The sequence below is a fragment of the Sparus aurata genome, chromosome 6 (assembly GCF_900880675.1).
Source record: "Sparus aurata chromosome 6, fSpaAur1.1, whole genome shotgun sequence".
Classification (NCBI taxonomy): Eukaryota; Metazoa; Chordata; class Actinopteri; order Spariformes; family Sparidae; genus Sparus; species Sparus aurata.
The window spans coordinates 18,759,910-18,780,070 of NC_044192.1; the positions used below are offsets into that span (position 1 = coordinate 18,759,910).

A 20,161-nucleotide genomic window follows, 5' to 3' on the forward strand; every position below is an offset into this window, starting at 1 on the left:
ACAGTAGACAGGACTAGAATATGCTCATGCTCAGAATGAGGTCCGAGGCAAGGCGATGCCATGGTAATGCTCTGGGTATAGGAGCCATGCATGGTTTCCAAATGCATGCATTATCAATGAGCATGTGAGTAGGCTGCGATTAGCATTAAGCTCAAATCAGCAATGTACCTGAATATTGCTGCTTGCATAGCTGCAGACTCTTGGTCTAGCTTTTTTGTCATCATTGTGGTGCTTGCATTCAAGGTGTGAAAAGTTCTCGATTATAAGATGCATCATAATGCGGGCATAATCGAGAGTCAGCATCTTATGTTGATTGTTGATTGTCCGGCCTCAGCTTCACAATACATTTTGCATGATGTTGCTCCCATGCTTGAATTGACATCAGGCTACTTATAAAAGGGATGTTGTAGGGAGGCAGAGATTATCTGCGAGTGATACAAAAATTCAAGTATTTTTTAAAACAGACATCTCAGGGGAACATGTCAGATTTAATGAACTTTCTGGGAAGCACGAAGCGGATGCGACTTCTACCTCACAACAATTACTAATCATGTTAGCCATTTCCTCCTGAAGCTAACGTCTGCAGCCATAAATACAGCAAGCCCAGCTCATCAGTCAAGATCTGAGGAGGCGCTGTCAAGTTCGCCATCCCACTCGAAGAGGTGTGTCCAGGAGAGTCAATAAATGCCTTATCTTAAAGCTGCCATGTGAAAACAATATTAATGTAGATTACAACAAACTTGTTAGGCACTGCAGATGGTTGAATGTTTTTGTAGTGTTTATGCATTGAAAAGATACAGCGTTTATGTTGTAGACTGCTGCAGTCAGATTATTGGAAGGACTTTCTAAATGAAAGGGGAATTTAGTTGTTTAAAAAAAAAAAGTCATGTGCAGTAATATAGATCACTGCGGATGCCATACACTGAGATGCATCTAGATGCATTGAAAATAATTTTGCGTTCAAATGGTTGACAGCTGAATTGTAATCGAATCATAAGGCCAGTAAAGATTCACACCTCTACTGTGTACTGAACCCTTCTTTTAGCCAAAGGCACACTGTTTAAAATGTAAACATGCAGCGTGGAGGTTGGCATTCTTCCTAGGAATGAATTAATTGAAATCGCAATCCATGTACATTCAAATCCATTGGCAAGAAAGGTCAACACGCGGACACTATTTTATGTCTATTCTTTTAGAGCAGGGCTGACCTAAATGGTTGGCCCACCATAGGGTATAATTTGACTTGCCAAATGTTTCTAGAAAAATAAACCCATCCTACATATTTAAAGATAAAATAAAATGATTGTATGATTTCAGACTAATGCAATGATAAAATGTTTCTTACTTTTTTCTTACTTCTATCTGTTTAGAAGAGGAACACATAGTTATATGGTGATATGGTCACTGTTTAACATAGTTACCAAAGTACTTGCTGAGATCTTGGAGAATTTGCTGGTGTTGGTAAAAATTGTTGCAACAGGGCAACAAACACAGGCATCTGGTGAGCATACAAATCACATCAGTAATGTTTTTAATAATCTCTCATTGCACTGGAGGATTGAAAATGTCAACATCTACATTAGAAATATTGATGGTAAACCAGGATGTCAGGCTGTTCCCTGTTTTTGACAATACTGTTTTATTTTATATTCAACCTGGGTGTTGATCTGACCACTCTGATTTGTTGCCACATTAGGCAATTTCACTGCTGTTGCTTGGGCCTAAGATCACAAACATGTCCGTAAATATATTTTTTAAATGTTGGAGACCATCCTCAGCGTTACTGGCTTATATAAAAGAAAAGATCTGTCATGAGCTTGAAGTTGGTTGACTGATTACTGTCCAAGTTGACTATTCTGGCCTGTCCCCACGTTGTACAAGCCCTGAGCTCTTCAGCAGTCTAACTGGGACATTTGATACTCCCAAGTGCTGCAAAGCCTGTGTCTCCACCATCTGGAGTGTTATCAGCATATTGAAACTGACACCAGGAATGTCTTTCAAAATGTTATCCGATGCTCCTCCATTCACTGGAAGGATTCTGCAGCATACACACAGCTAGATCACACTCGCCACTTCTTATAGATGACTGCTGTGACCCTTCTCAGTGCTCCTCACGCTGTGCCTTATTTCTACTGGCCATGTTTTGTTGTCACTGCCACTCATACATATGGACTGATCAGCGTTGATTTTTTTTTTTTTTTGCAAGGGCTAGTGTGCCAATTCTGGGAGGTCTGCCAGGCGGCATACAGCATGGATGCTTTCTCTCTGAGGGACAAAACGGAAATGACAAGGCAATCTCCATTCTGTCAGCATTGCCATGGTAGCACAGGCACGGCTGTTTATCCCAAGGTTAATGGGATGACGCCTGGAACTGAAAGTGCCAGATTGAGAGAAACATGTGACTGTTTTACTTAAAACAAGTAGATTGCAGAGAGCGGTGTCACATCACGCAGAAGTGAGACGAGAACAGGTCAGATGAACAAACAGTAGACACATTTTGAACATCACTCGTCTTACATGTAGTATAGATCCTGGATTACAAAATGGAGGTGTTATTGAATTTCTCAAAATCTTTATCTAAAGGTGATGTTTTGTTTCTAAACCTTTGCTGTTTGAATGTTACTGAAACTGATAAAAGTATGATCTGTTGTTTATGTACTGATATGTTTAACTAATGACTGTATGCTTAGTGTGCTGCTTAGCATGTACAGTAAACAGTAATTGAATATACAGACTGCAACTGACACATGGCATGAATCTTTCAAGGACACCACATGACATACATGAGCTAGGTTTCATCCGTCTCTTGCAATTGGAAGTTGTCACTCCCCACTGTAAACAACTGACCAGAATAATTAGTCTTATATTGTTTATTTTAGGCATCTATAATTATTCTCATGAGCTGTGTGCGAATGCACTCCTGATTCCCGTTGTGAAGCCAGTTAATTTATTCCAAAGTACTGTATATTTCCCAGGGATTACAAAAAAAATAGCACAAACAACAAATGACAGCAATCCACTATAGGAGCAAGACAAACTAAAGACTCAAATGAACAAAAAAAGAAGTCACACCACACACTTCGCTTTCACAGTCTCACCAAATATAGAACATTTCAAGCTTCACAAAGGTAGGATTTGTTGCAGGGCTATTGTATTGTTTTGTATTACACCTTTCAAGTGTTGCAGATGACGCCAGAGGGATCATTGTATCGGCTTATATTTGTGTCATAACATATAAAAAAAGAAAGAAAGCTAATCTTCCCATCTTCTACTTCTGGATCAGCTTTGGTTTGTTGGTTCTAATTGAGAATATGTGTTATTTTATATTTTATTTAACACTCTAGCACCACACCATACATTCCCCTCTGCGTGCTGCTGTGTACAGCCACAGTCTGCTGCCAGTTGGCACTCAGCAGTCCAGTTGTTGTGGAATTGGAGAAAGTTGCTCCCATATTTTTCTCACCTACTGTTGCTCTTGAAATTCAAAGAAGCAAGTATGTAATCATGACTGTAGTTTGCCTGATAATCGGACTACATTAGCATTTTCTTTTCATCCTTTTTGAATCGCTGGACGAATCAGATGTGTGCAATGATCCAGAGATCTTGAACCTGGCAAGATAACTCTGTTAAAGATTGTTGTATTTCTGGAGGTTGAGCTGAAACATCAGTCTAACTCATCCATCTCTGTTCCTATAAAACCATCGGTATACTGCATGAATTACCTCATAGCTCCTATAAAGATTTTCATTAGAACGAATGTGTCGTGCAGCCCAGTGTGCATGATCTGTTCTCTCAGGGCCATATGCTGAATGTAGTTGCAAATGTGGCGTGTAATATTTTAGATAAATCAATCTACAACATTTTTAAACATGCACTTATTTTTAATTTGTTCACCTCAGCCTGATAGAGTGGCTGGGCTGCAGTGGGAAAGGCTTAAGCACGAGGATTATAGTCATTCTGATGGATGGCAATGAGACAGATTAATCGACTGCTGTGCAACCCTCACTTATCTGATTTTAGCGCTGCTCCTCCCTTTCTCTTCTTGAAAGGCAGAGTTATCTCTCTAGCAGTAAATGGGATGTAATGTGTTTTTTTAAATGGAAAATTAGCAAAAGATTACACTTTTCACTGGTTGCACTTCGAATAAGAGACCTGTGAGACATTTCAGTGGGTTCAGTACACTTAACTCATCATATCATGTGTTTCTGATGTGATAAACTGTCGACATGACATCTTCATCATGATATTTATTCATATCTTAGTTCTATGTTTGCATATGCCAACTGACAATAAATATAGCCCCGTCTCTTGTCTAGCTTCCTTTCATGTCCTAATCTGTCTCCACACAGCTGACCTATGGAATTTGTTGTTGTTGTGAGACATGTCAGTCACGTTTTGCAAGGCCCTGTATATCTTAGTTGCATCTTAAAAAAAGGTTTTTGTAGTTTGCCACGGTTCACTCAGGAGGAGACAGAAGAAAAGCAAGAAAATGAGGGTTGAAATTGCCCACTGGAGAACCAGAATAGTTCTCAGTGTTTTTTATTGTTGGTAGCCCGCATAGCGTACTTTGTCGGTCAGGGGAATGGTAAATGTTCAAAGCAACTGGAGGCATTGTACTTCAGACAGCTCTACCAAAGAGAATATATATTTTCTTCAACCCAAATGGGATGGCAGTAAGTTGTAACCATTTCTACAACTGCCTCAAGTGCGCACTACATTATCAACAAATATTTCCCCAAACTCCATAAATATATAGCTGACCCTACACAGTTTCAGTCTAAGCTCCAGTGTTTGTCCTAGAACCATTTAGAGACGTACTCCGAAAATGAATACAGCTGTTCAGGTGTTACAAGTAAACAAAGCTTGTCTCGTCATCAGGTTCAATAATATGTCTTATAGCCCGACCAATACTTGATTTTTGAGCCTGAGGCTGATGTCAATATTTGGGAGTTTAAAAAAATATCGATGAATGTTATTAGAATGTTAATAAGGTCAGAATTTGAAAAGTCTGTTAACCCTTACAAGACATTATTCTTGATTTAAGTATACATTCATATTAATAAAGCAACAAAAAGGCATTCAGCAATGACATTATATGAAAGTTAGACCTAATAAATGTGTAGTGATGCCATTACAAACAATCATAAAACACCCGTGAGGCGGCGCTTCTCAGGTCCTCACCCAGACTTTACAGCAAGACGATGTGGACCCAACACACACAGTTGTTACAAAGACTACTATACATTATCAAATGTAACATTTACTATTTTGAAATAAAGTTTCCATCAATCAGTAAGTTGTTTATGACATTGTGTACAGTGTAGCTGATGATCGCTCACAGCGATCCCGTCTATTGTGTTTACACCGTTGTCATTGCGAGCATAGTGTGTTGTTGCTGTCAAGTTCATGCTTGAATCATGCACTGGAGAATTAACATTCAGCTTTTCAATTTTAGATACAATCTTTTAAAGAATAAATATTAAAGATGTGAGATGTGAGAGATGTGATGTTAATGAATTGATAGCCTATTTTGTAATCACTGATCGTCCCAGACCCCTGGCATGTATGATATCAGATGCAGACCTTTGACTATGAAGGTTTAAGAACCCCTTACATGAGGCTTTCATTATTATAATCTAATAATAAACATGTTTGTTGCTATTATTGACACTTAGTGGATAAAGTATGTATAGTGTAGTCTTATCTTTATTTGGGGATATTAGTCATAATCTTATCAGGACTTACAACTGCCTGCTTATCTTTTATTTATAACTGCTCTTAACACAAGGACCTTTAATATTAAGTGTTACCACATTTTTTGTCTAAGATACACATATCAACCATATATACTATTCAGAAATATCTACAAAGTCTAATAAATAGTCTATCTATATACACAAAGACATCAGCCAATATATTTGGCTCTGTGTCTCCAGAGTAACAATGGAAATAAACAGCTCCTGGTTTGGTCTATCTGATATTCTCTTTCTGTAGCTGACTAGATATCTGACATTTTTTCTTAATCTTACCAATATTGATTGAGTTGTTGATTCTCAGAGAAATTGATGTCAGTAGCAATATAAAAGGGAGTCATTTGCTTCAGTGGTAAAATGAAAAATATTGGTTCATAGAGCTTTTTAATCAATTAGTTTATTATTGAAGCTAATTAAGCCCCAGACAATTGTTATGCGATGACAGTGTTTTGGCCAGGACGTCTGCAAGCACAAACCAGTTGAAATAAAGATAGTCGAGGAATATTGAGGCCTTAATAGAAAAATGTCATACACAGAACTCTTTTCATTTAAATACTGTGCATAATTGCTACATTTATATAAATCCCTTATTTGTATTTATGGTTTGGCAGGAAGCTTTCCTGTTGCCTTATAGTAATAGTGGTCTATTCAGAATGGCTTCTGTTCCAGGCAATGAAATATTGGAGTTGTACAGGTGGCTCTGCTTTAGGGTACGAAATATTGGTACAGACATATTGGCAAGTCTAAAGCCATGACTGACAAATTTAATCCTGCTTGCTAATGCATTCATTAATTAGAAATGCAGCTCAAATCCATTGACGTGTCCATGCAATCCAGACCTCGGCAGTCCATAATCATACAGGTGGTGTTAGGAAGGCAATTGATTTTGTTTAAGTCACTGGACAAACTTCAGACATTTCCGAGGGCTTAACGGTGTTTATGCACTGTTTTCCTAACCTTGTGACATATTCATTGGAGAATAAGATGAAGTAAATGATTCCTGTTTATGTGTCTGCACACCCCACGGTGCATGTTTATGGTTGCTCTGCGTTTGCCGTGGTAAAACATTGGATATTTCAAATTAATCCCTCAAACGTTGTGTCTTTTCAAGGGACTGGAGCACAGTGTCTTTGGCTGCAAGGTGTTTATTCATAGCAAGACGTAAACCCACCCTTGATCCAGGGTGTTTTAGTAAAGAGTAGTTCTCATATCATTTTCATGAGCCAGTAGCATAGTTGCCCTATATCTGTAGGGAATGGGATCATGAATATTGTGTTAACCCAGAAAAGTTCAAATCCATGCATGCTTCCTTGTTCCCCTGATCCCTCAGCTTTTGTTGTTGCATTGGCCCATTGTACCCGAGAAGAGATCAAGGAGACCCCTGTCGGTAGTGGATTATTCCTTTGTAGAAGCGCCACTGTAGGGGATAGAGGATTAAAAGAGCAGACAGTGGATGGGGATTCTACAGGAAGTTCGTTTGCAGCACACACTACACATGAGTAGTGGAGTATTTTCTATTCAGTACCCTTTTGGTGTAATGTTTCTTTGTTTAGTTTTTTTTAAATGTATCTGAGGTGTAGACCCACATTTAGTCTGCACCCATTCTAGGCTCGGTTTTCAGTGAGTGCGGCACTGTAAGAATACGCCTCATTTGGATATTTATATCGTATATGGACAATTAACGCTAGAATAGCCTGTAGCCTGATGATGAATTTTCATTGTGTTTACATGTTTTCCCAGCTGTTGGAGGGGCTTAGAGGGCACTGCAGCTGAATGAGTATGAAAGAATCATTGTCCTCTTTCTCTCAATTTCCGTTCAGGGCATATAGAAACCTGGTGTGCTGCTGTAGCAGTAATATTGTCACTGTGTCTAAGATTGTGACCACAATACACACAACATTAGAAACAAAGAAGATTTCAGGGGTGTAGGCTTAATTTTTCACAAGTGCTTGTTTCTTGTGTTCCTGCAGGAAGCCATGGACCTCGAGGCTGGGCAGCCTCATACCCAGAATGTGCTGCGAAGGAGCAATCACCTGTGGACATTGCAGATGAGCAAGCTTCGGTTTCGGAGGAGTTCCAGGAGCTGGTGCTGGAGAAGTTCAATACTGAGTCCTCCAACCAGACAACCATGAAAAATACAGGAAAGACAGGTGTGCATCACTAAATCCCCCCCCCCCATTTTTTCCTGCTTTTTTTTCTTCTTCCAACCTTTATTTTTTTATTATTTGTTGTTTAAAATAATTCTTCATCAGGAGAACATTCTTTATCAGGTCTAATGTCATAAATACAGGAGAGAAAATGATTTTGATCAGACAAATCAGACAAAAGAAAAACAATTTTCACCTCGGGGTTTCCGGAGATTTTTCATTCGAGCAAATGTTTTATCATATCAGGTGCTGAGTTGGGCAGAAATGTTTCATACTTTTTAACTTCAGGTGGCCATCCCTTTTATACATTTTATTTCTGATTGTATTAGAACACTTCAGGCAGTGTTGCAAATAATTAGGCAATGAAGCCTTTAGGCAATATTATATTTACAGGATTTTTACATCACGGTTATGAAGTACCTAAAATTTTCAGATAATTTAATTCATATTCCATGTGGTCATCTTATCTATGAACAACTTTAAATTGAATTTCCAGTAGCTTTACCACTCCACAATACTGACAATGTAATATAAAAAACATGTGATGAAAGATGTTATCCACATTACCTACCCCTAGTGTAGAATATTGAATATAGAGAGGCACTAAATTGCAAATCTTGAAACCATATTTCTGTATGTTCACACAAACGGTAGATATTTTATGCAGACTGGCTCCTCAGACTTGATGTGTGTCTAATGGCAAATTTTAAAACCAAGCCCTAATGGTTCAGTATATCAGATTACAATCACACATAATAGTATCAGTTTGTTATGTCTCCCCATTGCCTTTGTATCAGCTCACATGGCTTTTTACAGGAACATTTTGAAGCTCACTTGATTAACTGCTACTTCAAACCATTGCCACTTTTGTTTTTCAATCAGCTAATCCGTGGACCATTGGTGTGAAAACCCTGACCTTAATTGATCCCCTCTGCTTCTGGCACTGTTTCTCTCACAGAGTAGTTTCATCTTTTGCGTTTGATCATAATGAGAGTTGTTAGCCTCCATGACAACCAAGGCCACTGGGACAGCCGAGCAATGCTGCGGGCTGCTTATTTACAAAGATGGAAATAACACGGCCCGCTGTAATTTTGGGCACAAATGGTACAGAGGGAATTTTAGATGGCTAAGCACTGTGAAAATCAGGAAAATCGAACAATATTACCGTAGAATATTTTGAATGCAGACACTATTTGGAAGAGGTTAATTTAATATTGTGCGAATTCAGCTTACTATATTGTGAAATTGATTTAAAACTGGGGGGATAAAACTATATTTTTTCATTACTTATACCTTTTTTTAATTACTTTGGCAGATAGATTTAATGGTCGTTCAAACAACAAACAACTTGTGATTGTATAGTAAATTAAATATTACATTACCAAGATGAAATGCACTTCAGAATATAACCTGTGTTTTAAAATGTTTAACTTCAAGCAGTATTTAAAGATGATAAATATCTGCACAATTTAACGATGATTAATGAACAGACGGATTATGTTGGGGCACATTATTTCTGGTACATTAACTGGTTAGCTGCTACCAAAGTCTAAAGAACAGTTGAGAATACAATAGAACAGTTAGCAAACTTTCCTCAACCTCCACCTTTTATTCTCAGAGCTGCATTGGACTGGCTTTATCATTGTAGAAATGTAGATGAATGTGTTCATGAACTGCATTTTTAAGACGTTTGTTATTGAGTCTAACAGAAAATCATTCTTTATTTTCTTTGGAAAACATTTTTAGTGGTTTGAATGCAATGCATTATTTGCCAATGAATCTTTGACCTTCGGAGTAGTTTTTGTTTTCCACATCACGACTTGTTGCATCCTTGATATTATGAGTCTGCCAAGTCCAAAGTCTTTTCAACGCGTCCTCTTGTCAATCTTTTATCGTTGAATCTTACTTAAGTTGTTAAAGATGATGTCAGTCGGCCTTGTTTCGTCTACATGGTAAGGTTCAGCTCCACTCTGCTCTTCAGCGTGACACACACACACAAACACACACTATGAAAAATGGAGGAGATCCAACAATTTCATGGAAACATGCCAATCCATGTCTGCGTTCAAGCCTACTGTTGTCATCGTGTGGTTGTGACAGTGCTGTGGTCCTCAGGAGCCGGGCAGAGGTCCATATCAACACACTTTCATGTATCAGTAACTGTATCTCCTCTCATCTTAAAGGAGAACTTCGGTCAATTTAAACATGCAGCTTCATTGCTCAAGCTACCCTTGACTTGCCAGTACCGAAGACGCGAACAAATTTGGTCCAGCCATTACAGAGCTCCGTAAACGGAGACTTAGCATTGAACGCTAACAGCATGGGGTCAGAACTTTACACTGTGTTTTAAGCGTCTTAACATGCTCCACATCTCACACCAAAAGTTATGCAACATCATTAGACACCTTAGCACACAGCACGGTAGCGTGTATGACTCAAACTGAATAAAAAAGTAGTTAAAACAGTGTGTTTGTGCAAGGAGCTACTTACCTGTTTGTTGACATCCGTGTCTTCAGGTAGCTAGACCAAACTAGTCAATCCGTCGAGCGTGCACTTACTCCCTCACTGGCGGAGACGGAAACGTATTCCAGCATTTTCGTGCTTATGTTCATAATGTACATGTCCATGTTACAGCCTGTCATGAGCCATGAGCCTTACAATAGCCTGTTAAGCCTGTTAAGTGCACACTCGATGGATATGCTAGTTTGGTCTAGCTACCTGGCAAATCAAGGGTAGCTTGAGCAATGAAGCTGCATGTTTAAATCGACCGAAGTTCTCCTTTAACTGCAATGAGTCATAAATCTTATTTATTTGGCTTTTATTTTCAGTTTATTGTCATGGACTATTTGGACTAGGACTATTTTATCTGGGATTCTGAAAAATTTATTTCACTGGTTTACTTTAAGAGTGATGTAGAGAAAGGCTTTTAGTCTGAAATTGTTAGTCTCTTTCAGATAAATCTCCACCAGTACAACAGATATACAAGCACTGTATGGGTCAGTAAAATGTGTCCATTGCAGGTTAAAATTGCGGATACAAGCACGATAAAGCTAGCTATATCAGCATCATTTTATTTTTGTCATCAAACCTGCTAGGGCTGCAGCTGTCGAATATTTTTAGAATCAAGTATTCTACCGATTATCTCATCGATTAATCAAGTAATTTAATGAAAAATAATTTTGCATTATTAAAACAACTATACCAAGAAATGCATAACGAAAATGACAGGCCTGACCAAGCAATTAGCTTCTATTCCTGAAAAAACATACAGGTATTTATTTCAACTATTCCTAACACCGGGAGTAAGGGTGTCTGTTTGTTTATGTGTGCACGTGTGTGTGTGAGGGATAGTGAGAGAGACGACACATTAACATAATATCTAGTCATACCGACATCAGGCTACAGCCTCTACAAATACCATACGTTCTAACTAGCGATGGAAGGCTATGTTAAATTAGCTAACAACAAAGTCTATGTTAGCTTGGGTCGGCGACGCTTGGTGAGCTGGTGTAAACAACTGGATGCTTTCGGTTAAGATGTTGAATCATTGTTAATGTGCTTTTGTGGTACGCGAGTTCTGCTTTGCAGTAGACACATTGCACTTTGTTACTATCTTTTCTAAGTGTGAAATGATCCCAAACTTTGACATTTTCTGTCTTTTACGGACGGTTTCTTGGCTCTACACCATCGCGGCAACTCAATTCTGAACGTAGTGTTGTGTGTCCGCGATAACAGTCCATGTGGAAAAATGATCCCTGAGCTAAGTAGGCCACATAACGCAGGTGATAGGAATTAAACAAAGCCTCGAGGCAGAGATTTTGCTTCGCCCATTTTTTGTAATCAAATTATTTTGAGTAATTTGCGTATCGTTTCAGTTCTAACCCCTGCTATGATTTTTCAATTTTTTTGTATTTTTAATTTTATGGTGGCCACTTGGAGGCAGCATACAAGATGTGGATATAACTGATTTGTTAATTTACTGTACACATCTGGCAGTTAAAGACAAACATTACCATGTACTAGAAGCCTGTTCAATATTGACTCTCTTTCCTGTGGCAAATATCTTTTTGCTCTTTTTGCAGCTAAATGATCCACTATGTTGACCAGCTAGTGGCCAACAGTGTTAGTCTGCTGTTTGGTGCAGAGTAGGTATGATCCATTGAGCTTTTAGAAGTTTTTGAGGAAAGAACCGGTGAGCTGTGAAAATAAACCAAACCATTAAGGTGGTGGCTAATTATTAGCTTAAATTAGCTTAAACTTGCTTTAAAGTCGAGGGAAGACAAGATTTTGAAGACACAGGATGTTGGCGGATTGAATGCTAATTTTAAGCATTTTCCTTAATTAAATAGTGTGCCTTTTTGCCTCCCACACTGTTCTTTTTGATGCTGCCACAAGGGGGTGCATCAGTCCAGCCGTCAAAATCCTGCTCAGGGGGGCTTTATCATCCCTCATAGTATTTAAAAGTCAGTGTTGTAATTAAGAAACCGAGTGAATAGATCTTAAAAGTTCATTGAGATTGATTTCCCAATGCTCCCTTGTGCCTTGATCCACTTGGAGATCGAGCTGATTGGACGCCATTCAAGCAGTGTTCTCCAACAAAACATTTCTCAGTGAAATTTCAAACAACTCCCGACCAAATTCATGAGGAATCGGAAGACCCCAGAGACGTTCACATTGATCAAGGATTTACTTTCACACACACTCGGCTTCTTTCACTGGCTGTGATTCAAGGTCTTTTTGGCTTAGCTTCTAATTCCTGCTCTACTGTTGGAGGGTTCAAACACACCCAGGGCAGCATTTCTAATGAAACTCCCAGGGCCAGCAAGCATCCCCTTTCCTTGACTTTCCTTCTGTTACAGACGGGATTACACTACTTCAAGCGGTAACAGAGTTTATTACCATTCCTGTAAATATGCATGTGTTTCCAAATGAGTTGAACCAATGCAAGATCATGTGATGGGTGGTTATTTTCTATGCAGACTGATGTTCACTTTGACCCGACGCTTTCAGTCTTAGAAATCTCCTGCATCTAAGACCTTTTCCATCATACTGTGGGCCATCAGCTTAAAGCAGCACTAGCACGTTAATACTGCTGGCAGATTCTTTCTTGCCTCACGACAGGCACTGAGCTCATCCCTCATCACACAAGGTTCTCCCCTCTTCGGATCTCTTTGTCTTTTCACTCGTTTTCTCTTGATCTCGCGGGCGTTTTTGTACCTTGCATCTTAATGGGGATACATTTTACCAACCGCGATTTTCATCCTCTCTCTGCCCAGCTGGTTCAACATGTCATCTGTGTTTACTGACTGTCTTTGTTTGCTTGTCCACATGCTCATCCTCTTGGTTTGCTGATTAAAAGTGGGCTGTCTTTATCCAGAGAGGGTGACTAAATCCCCCTGTAACGGGAGGGATCAGCCGACAGAGCGGTGGCTCTAATCTGGCTAATGATGTCAAACGTAGACGCGGTGAATGGTTAAACATTAACATGTAGCCTTAGCCAGGACAGCAGAAGGATGATAATCTGCCTTGTCATGAGAACTGGATAACTCGCCCTTACATGACACTGCTGAGTACATTCACAAATGTTTGCTTCCACGAAAGCAGACGGGGTGAACCTTTTGAGGTGAATCCAAATGGCTGGTTTTTCGTAAAAACCTCTAAAAAGCAGTAATGTCTGTGGAGGAGGAGGATTACACAGTCCACTATATATTGTAGAACATTTTATGTCCCTCAAAAAACCCTCTCAGATAGCACTGCAGGATATCAGTAGTGATAGTTTTAACCACTGAAATGAGACTTTTAGGAGAAACTGGACCTTTCTTGGCAGATTGCAACAAGCAAAGCTGTGGTGTTTGATTTGGTTGACCAACTTCACGCCAAAGACACCGTTTTTGAGGGCATTGAGGTTAATTTGTGGCTTGTGGCTACAGTGTTTAATTTTGCAGAAATATTTCTCCCACTCTCAAATGTTTTATACTGCTTCGCTTCCAATCTCAGGCTTCCTGTGTTGGAGAATATTGGATAAAAAAGATATGGATTGTACACCCCTGGGAACCTTGCTACATCCCACTGAATAACTCAAAGAAATAGTGAGCTCACAAGTAAAAATGACTATTTTACAGAACAATAGAAGGCATTTGTAATTCACCATAGCTTTAAACGCAGTTTGGTTTAGTTTAGATATGAGACCAACTATGTGACTGGCTATGCATTTCTTATTTTCATCTTACTTTCATTATTGATTGAGGCTTAATTGGTACTACCAAATGTAAAATATCATATAGAAGTATACACTATATTGCCAAAAGTTTTTTCTCACCTGCCTTGACTCGCATATGAACTTAAGTGACATCCTATTCTTAATCCATAGGGTTTAATATGACGTCGGTCCACCCTTTGCAGCTATAACAGCTTCAACTCTTCTGGGAAGGCTTTCCATAAGGTTTAGGAGTGTGTTAATGGGACTTTTTGACCATTCTTCCAGAAGTGCATTTGTGATGTCGCACACTGATGTTGGACGGGATGGCCCGGCTCTCAGACTCTGCTCTCAAAGTCATCCAAAAGGTGTTCTACATGCACAGTCATGTTGGAACAGGAAGGAGACATCCCCAAACTGTTCCCACAAAGTTGGGAGTGTGGAATTGTCCAACATCTCTTGGAATGCTGAAGCATTCAGAGTTCTTTTCACTGGAACTAAGGGACCAATCCAAGCTCCTGAAAAACAACCCCACGCTATAATCCCCCTTCCACCAAACTTTACACTTGGCACAATGCAGTCAGACAAGTACCGTTCTCCTGGCAACCGCCAAACCCAGACTCCCCCCTCGGATTGCCAGATGGAGAAGCGCGACTCGTCACTCCAGAGAATGCGTCTCCACTGCTCAAGAGTCCAGTGGTGGCGTGCTTTACACCGCTGCATCCGACATTTTGCATTGCACTTGCTGATGTATGGCTTGGATGCAGCTGCTGGATATGGAAAACCCATTCCATGAAGCTCTCTACCCACTGTTCTTGAGCTAATCTGAAGGCGACATGAAGTTAGGAGGTCTGTAGCGATTGACTCTGCAGAAAGTTGGCAACCATCCAAGCATCCGCTGACCCTGCTCAGTCATTTAACGTGGCCTACCACTTTGTTATAATATCACTGACAGCTGACTGTGGAATATTTAAGAGCGAGGAAATTTCACGACTGGACTTGTTGCACAGGGGGCATCCTATCACAGTACCATGCTGGAATTCACTACACTCCTGAGAGCGACTCATTGTATTAGGGGCCCCCTTTAACCTCCCCTTGAGGCACCACTGCTCACCATCAGCCAAGCCAGCATTTTAGGCTGTATCTGAGGCATTTATATGACTGCTTTCTGTATCCAAAAAAACACATTCATAAAACACATCGGACAATAAAATCTAAAAGTTGAACTTAATAATGTTAAAATAACTGCACAGCCTATTTTGGATGTCAGCAGCCGGAAAATTGGAGAAAACATGCATTGACCCCTAAAAAATAATTAAAGACAAGTTGTGTATGTAATAGTGGCAGGTTGTAAAAAAATTCACAAAACTCTTCAAGCTAAATTTCAAGATTGTCTGTTTGAAAAAATGTTATTGAAGAAACCTTTAAAGAAAGTTTGAAATTGGTCTGATAATCTCAGACAGAAGCATGAAGCAAGCAGGTAGAAGAACATTATGTTACACTTATCCCTCTTTATATCAAGTGATGAAATGATTCCCCACGTAGAGAGACTTAAGGAACACACCCTATCAGCCTGTGGGCTGCCAGGTAGAAAAATGTTCCTCTTGCTGCCCTTAACTCCCCCCTGAGTCGAGATCATTTGTGATTAAACAGCTTCTTAGCCCTTTTAAATAGCCTCTAATGAAAGGATAAAGGCACTTTGACCAGTTGTAATCACAACATCTATTTGCTGTGTGATTATTTCAGAGTACAACCTGATCTGTGTTCATTGCAACTTATGTAACATCCATTTTCATCAATGAAAGTAAATGTGGAAAGGAAAAGTTTACACATTTACTATCAGACATGAAAACAAATATATTTTTTCCCCCACTGGAGCTCCTCAAGAGTCTCTCCTCGGTTTTAGTTTATATTGATATGTATCACGGGAAGAAACATGATTAACTTGGTTTTTGAAGCAGCTAGAAATTGTACTGTGCCATTTTATAATAGAAAACAGTCAGATTATGTTTGATATTTTGGATAACAGTTCATCATCTCAGGTTTAGAAGCGTATAGAAAAAAAAACAAAGCATCTAATTGTACTTTGAGATCATGAGATAATTGAGTTGCCATTACCAAAAAAAAAAAAAAAAATGAGAATTTTGATGAGATAAGATCAGAGAAGAGATATAGAATTTAAAAAAAAATGATTGGCATCAGCCACCGCTGTGGGCTTTGGTACAATCGATGCTTTGACTAATAATCTCCTTTTAGCTGCATTTGTTCCAGAATAATAATAATTTTACTTCTTTGTTTGATTCCTTCTTTTTTTCTCTAGTTGCTGTTCTCCTGAAGGATGACTACTTTGTAAGGGGTGCTGGACTGCCGGGGCGTTTTAAGGCTGAGAAGATGGAGTTTCATTGGGGCCAGAGTAATGGATCAGCAGGCTCGGAACACAGCATAAATAGCAGAAGGTTCCCTGTAGAGGTAAAGCGTCCTGTCACTAACATTCGCTTTGATAAATTCACAATAGGAAGCCTTGAGGGTCAACACATAATATTGGAGCTTGGCAAGTTACTGTTGTGTTTAGAAATATGATGTTTTTAAGAGAGACCGAAAACATTTTCTCTCTAACTGTTCGTGAATGCCATGAACGATAAGATGTACTTCTGCTTGTTGATCGGGCTTAATTCTTTGTGGCACGGATTCAGTAGTTATTGAAACATGCTGCTGGGATCTCGAGCTTCAATAGTTGCACACTGATGCATCTAAAATCCAGTTTTACCTCATCTCCAAGAGGCACCACCAATTCACCAATTTTACACAATAATATTTGTTTACAGGTCTGGGGGAGTACTACTGTATTTGTGAAAAAGTAGCTTAAATCTTTTTATGGCTCCAGAGGAAGCTGCATGTTATCAATAAACTGCCTTCGGTGATGTCACTCAGTGCCAAAGCTGCACTGTGGGTAATGTAGGCAGCATGATTTAAATAGCAGTCTACTGGTCTAGCATTGCACTCCAATAACACTCATGATAGACAGTTTAAAAAGAAATGATCAGAATCGATACAGCAGAACCAGATATCACTTTTTTCATTCCATGCATTTCCCCTTCCTCTTGAAACCCAACGCCACTAAAGTAGCTGGCGGCACCCTTTAACTTATGCAGACCATTTGCATCGCGGCTGCTGCAACACTGTGCTTTCACTATAATCAATGAAACCAGCTACAGAAGGCATGAGAGCAGTGTGTGCCACTGAGATCTGCTCTACAAGCGTAAAAATAGACAGGTCTTCTATTTATATTTTTTATGCGGGGTGTGTGCAGCCCTATTATACGGAAATGTGTCATACAGTGTCGATATTCTGTATACAGGAAATTACTCTAGCTGGCTTCTTCATTGGGGTCTACCCATCAGCGTTTAACCAGCAGCTGTTGGTTGCTTAGTAACTTATGTTAACTTACCCATATTATACAAACTCAGTGAAAAGTTGTTTCATGGTGCTGTGCTGGGGCCAAAAACTGAAGACACAATCCCTAAAAAGAAGGATTTGACAAAAAAAAAACCCTGCGGCATACAGTGTGTGCACTGCAGGTGTAGCCAGTAAAAAACTACTCAGCTGCACATCACCTCCACCAACAGTGTGTAATTGTTACGTGTTCACTGTGGCCAGAGCGTTATTCACAGTTATGAAGGGAAGCTCTACTATAGCTTTTGCACATAAAATCAGTTTGATAGAAAATACCCTGATTATGTCATCAAGGGTCATTTCAGTCTGTTCAAGTTTATAACAAAGTCTGTGTTAGAAAATGGGATTGTGGAGTGTGAGAGATGTGGGCGTGTACCAGGCAGAGAGGGTCTTACAAAAAGGAACTTTGGTGTTGCATTACGGGAAGTGTAGCACTCAACAGTATTAAAGCTTAACCCTGACTACTAGGGACTCATAGTGAGAATATCTCAACCTCTGCCGCCTCAATTCTTACTCTGTTAGGAACAATAACATGATAAGGTAAAACATTACATTAAGGTTAAAATTTTAACCATGACCTGGTTGCTTGTTTGCATTTTGGCTGCATATTAACGTGTTGTTAGACATTATATAGTAAAGCACTTATTCTGCATGAGCATATTCTACAACTACTGAGTCGTTAAGTTAGAGTTTTCACTCAATAACCTCCTAAATACTGCTTAATTATAGTAAGTAAGGGAGTTGTTGCACATGATTTGTAATCTTAATGTGCCTCATATGGTGCTACCACAACAATAGTAATTTAACGATAAAATTTAAATATGCACCATATTGTTTTGGGGAAGAAGTGTTAAATGGAAAAGTAAGATCTTCATTGACTGATAGAAAAAAAGAATGTATGCCAAAACAAACTTGATAAAGAAACTCTTTTTGTTTTCTTTACTGAATAAATGAGCTGACCTTAAAGTACAGCACCTTCTCATATTGTCTTACTTTGTTTATATTTGGCGGACCCTGCCACCATTCTATATTCAGACAGTGTTCTGGGGACCTTATTTTCCTGTGAGAAGAGCTCGGTTGTTCGTTATGGAAAATACAAATATTTCTAAGATTTTAATTATTAGCTAACTAAAAATTGTGAATATACAAATACTAATACTACTACTATTCAAATAATAGACATTCTTCTCGAAAGCTACAAAGTGCCCCTTTTAATAAATATGTTCTTGCATTACAAAATATAAAACTACTCCTGTTAATGAGGTCCGGTAACACCAGATTATGTCTTTCTAATGTAGAATGTAGAGGCTCTTAATGTGAAGTTGTGCCCATTACTAATTCACTAGTCGAACCCATGGGGGTACAATATAAAAAAATACAGAATCAAATACATTCAAAGTCTGTTGATATGGTGTCAAGGATATTACGTCAGTGAAAGCAAAGTGCGAAAGCACAGGAGAAAAAAATAAAGTTTTCTTGTGGACTTTTAAATGAAATGAGCATTGAAGCAGAAGTTGAACTTGCTCCTTAGATGATTTTTGTGCAAGGTCGTAACCGATTTCTTAATGCCATTAATGCCAAAAGACTAAGAGCAGACAAAAGAAACAAAGGGAGAACAGACTGCAAGTAATAAAGGAAAGCAGAAAAAGAAAATCACCAAGTCTTGTAGCGCAGATATGAAGGGTATTAAGTCTAAAACCTTTTGGTATTATTTATTCTGGCTCCTGGATTAAAGCAGAAATCCCACTCTTTTTGTATGGTGCGGAGAATGACTTATTAGTGCCTTTCACATTTTTATCATTTACAATGTCATTTCTATTCGTTATCTAAAATGAATTTGCAAATGTGTCATACTCTTACATTTTGTGGTGTTTTACATAAAAAAAAAATCCCACTCTCTCTATTGTCAAATGGTTAATAATTAGTGTAAATATAGCTGTATATGAAAACAGGAAATTGCTGTTAGTGTGCCTCTCTGTCCTATCTCCAAACACGCAGCGAGAGTCCCCCTGTGTTTGTTTCTTAGCCCTGTTATTTTGGAGCCCTCTCTGCAGGCACGGCTTTTGATGCTGTACGGCTGAGTAATTAGATTTATTTTTTGCCACAGCATTTTCCATGCAGCGTAGTGTTAAAGGGCACCGGATTATATACAACCATTATAAAGCTGTTGTGCATATGGCTCCTTTGATGGTGCGCTTCTAAATAAGACGATTGGAATTCACTTTAACGACCAATTTGAGCAGCTGTTAGGAGAAAGAAAAGCTGAGCAAGAACAAGAAAATGATGCCCTCCAGATGCATCATTTATAGATGTGAAATATAGATTTGTAACTTAGCATGTATCTGTGTGTAGACCAGGGTTTTTGCATAGACCTCTGTGCCAGATAACATGTATTCAAGAGATAATGTGTCTGGAATTTAAAAAGATAATGCTCTTCTAAAAAAACACAAGTAACATAATTATACACACCTACCAGGGGGTACATGGAAATAGTAGTAGCATAAATAGGCTTACAAATGGATTAGATGCTGATCATCTGCATTTGAATTGTTAGCCTGAAACAACCTGAGTCAGCTGTTACACCTGAAGACCAGAGTTTTGTTCCTTTATTC

The 20,161-nt window shown here is 39.0% G+C and overlaps 1 protein-coding gene across 1 annotated transcript in view; it reads left to right on the forward strand.

Annotated features, from left to right (window-relative positions):
• The window catches only part of ca16b (carbonic anhydrase XVI b), a 94,549-nt gene that overhangs the window by 28,279 nt on the left and 46,109 nt on the right, over positions 1-20,161 (forward strand). Inside the window, exons 2-3 of the mRNA XM_030419126.1 lie at positions 7,700-7,903; positions 16,417-16,565. Coding sequence (XP_030274986.1) covers positions 7,700-7,903; positions 16,417-16,565 — 353 coding nt within the window. The remainder of the gene's footprint in view (positions 1-7,699; positions 7,904-16,416; positions 16,566-20,161) is intronic.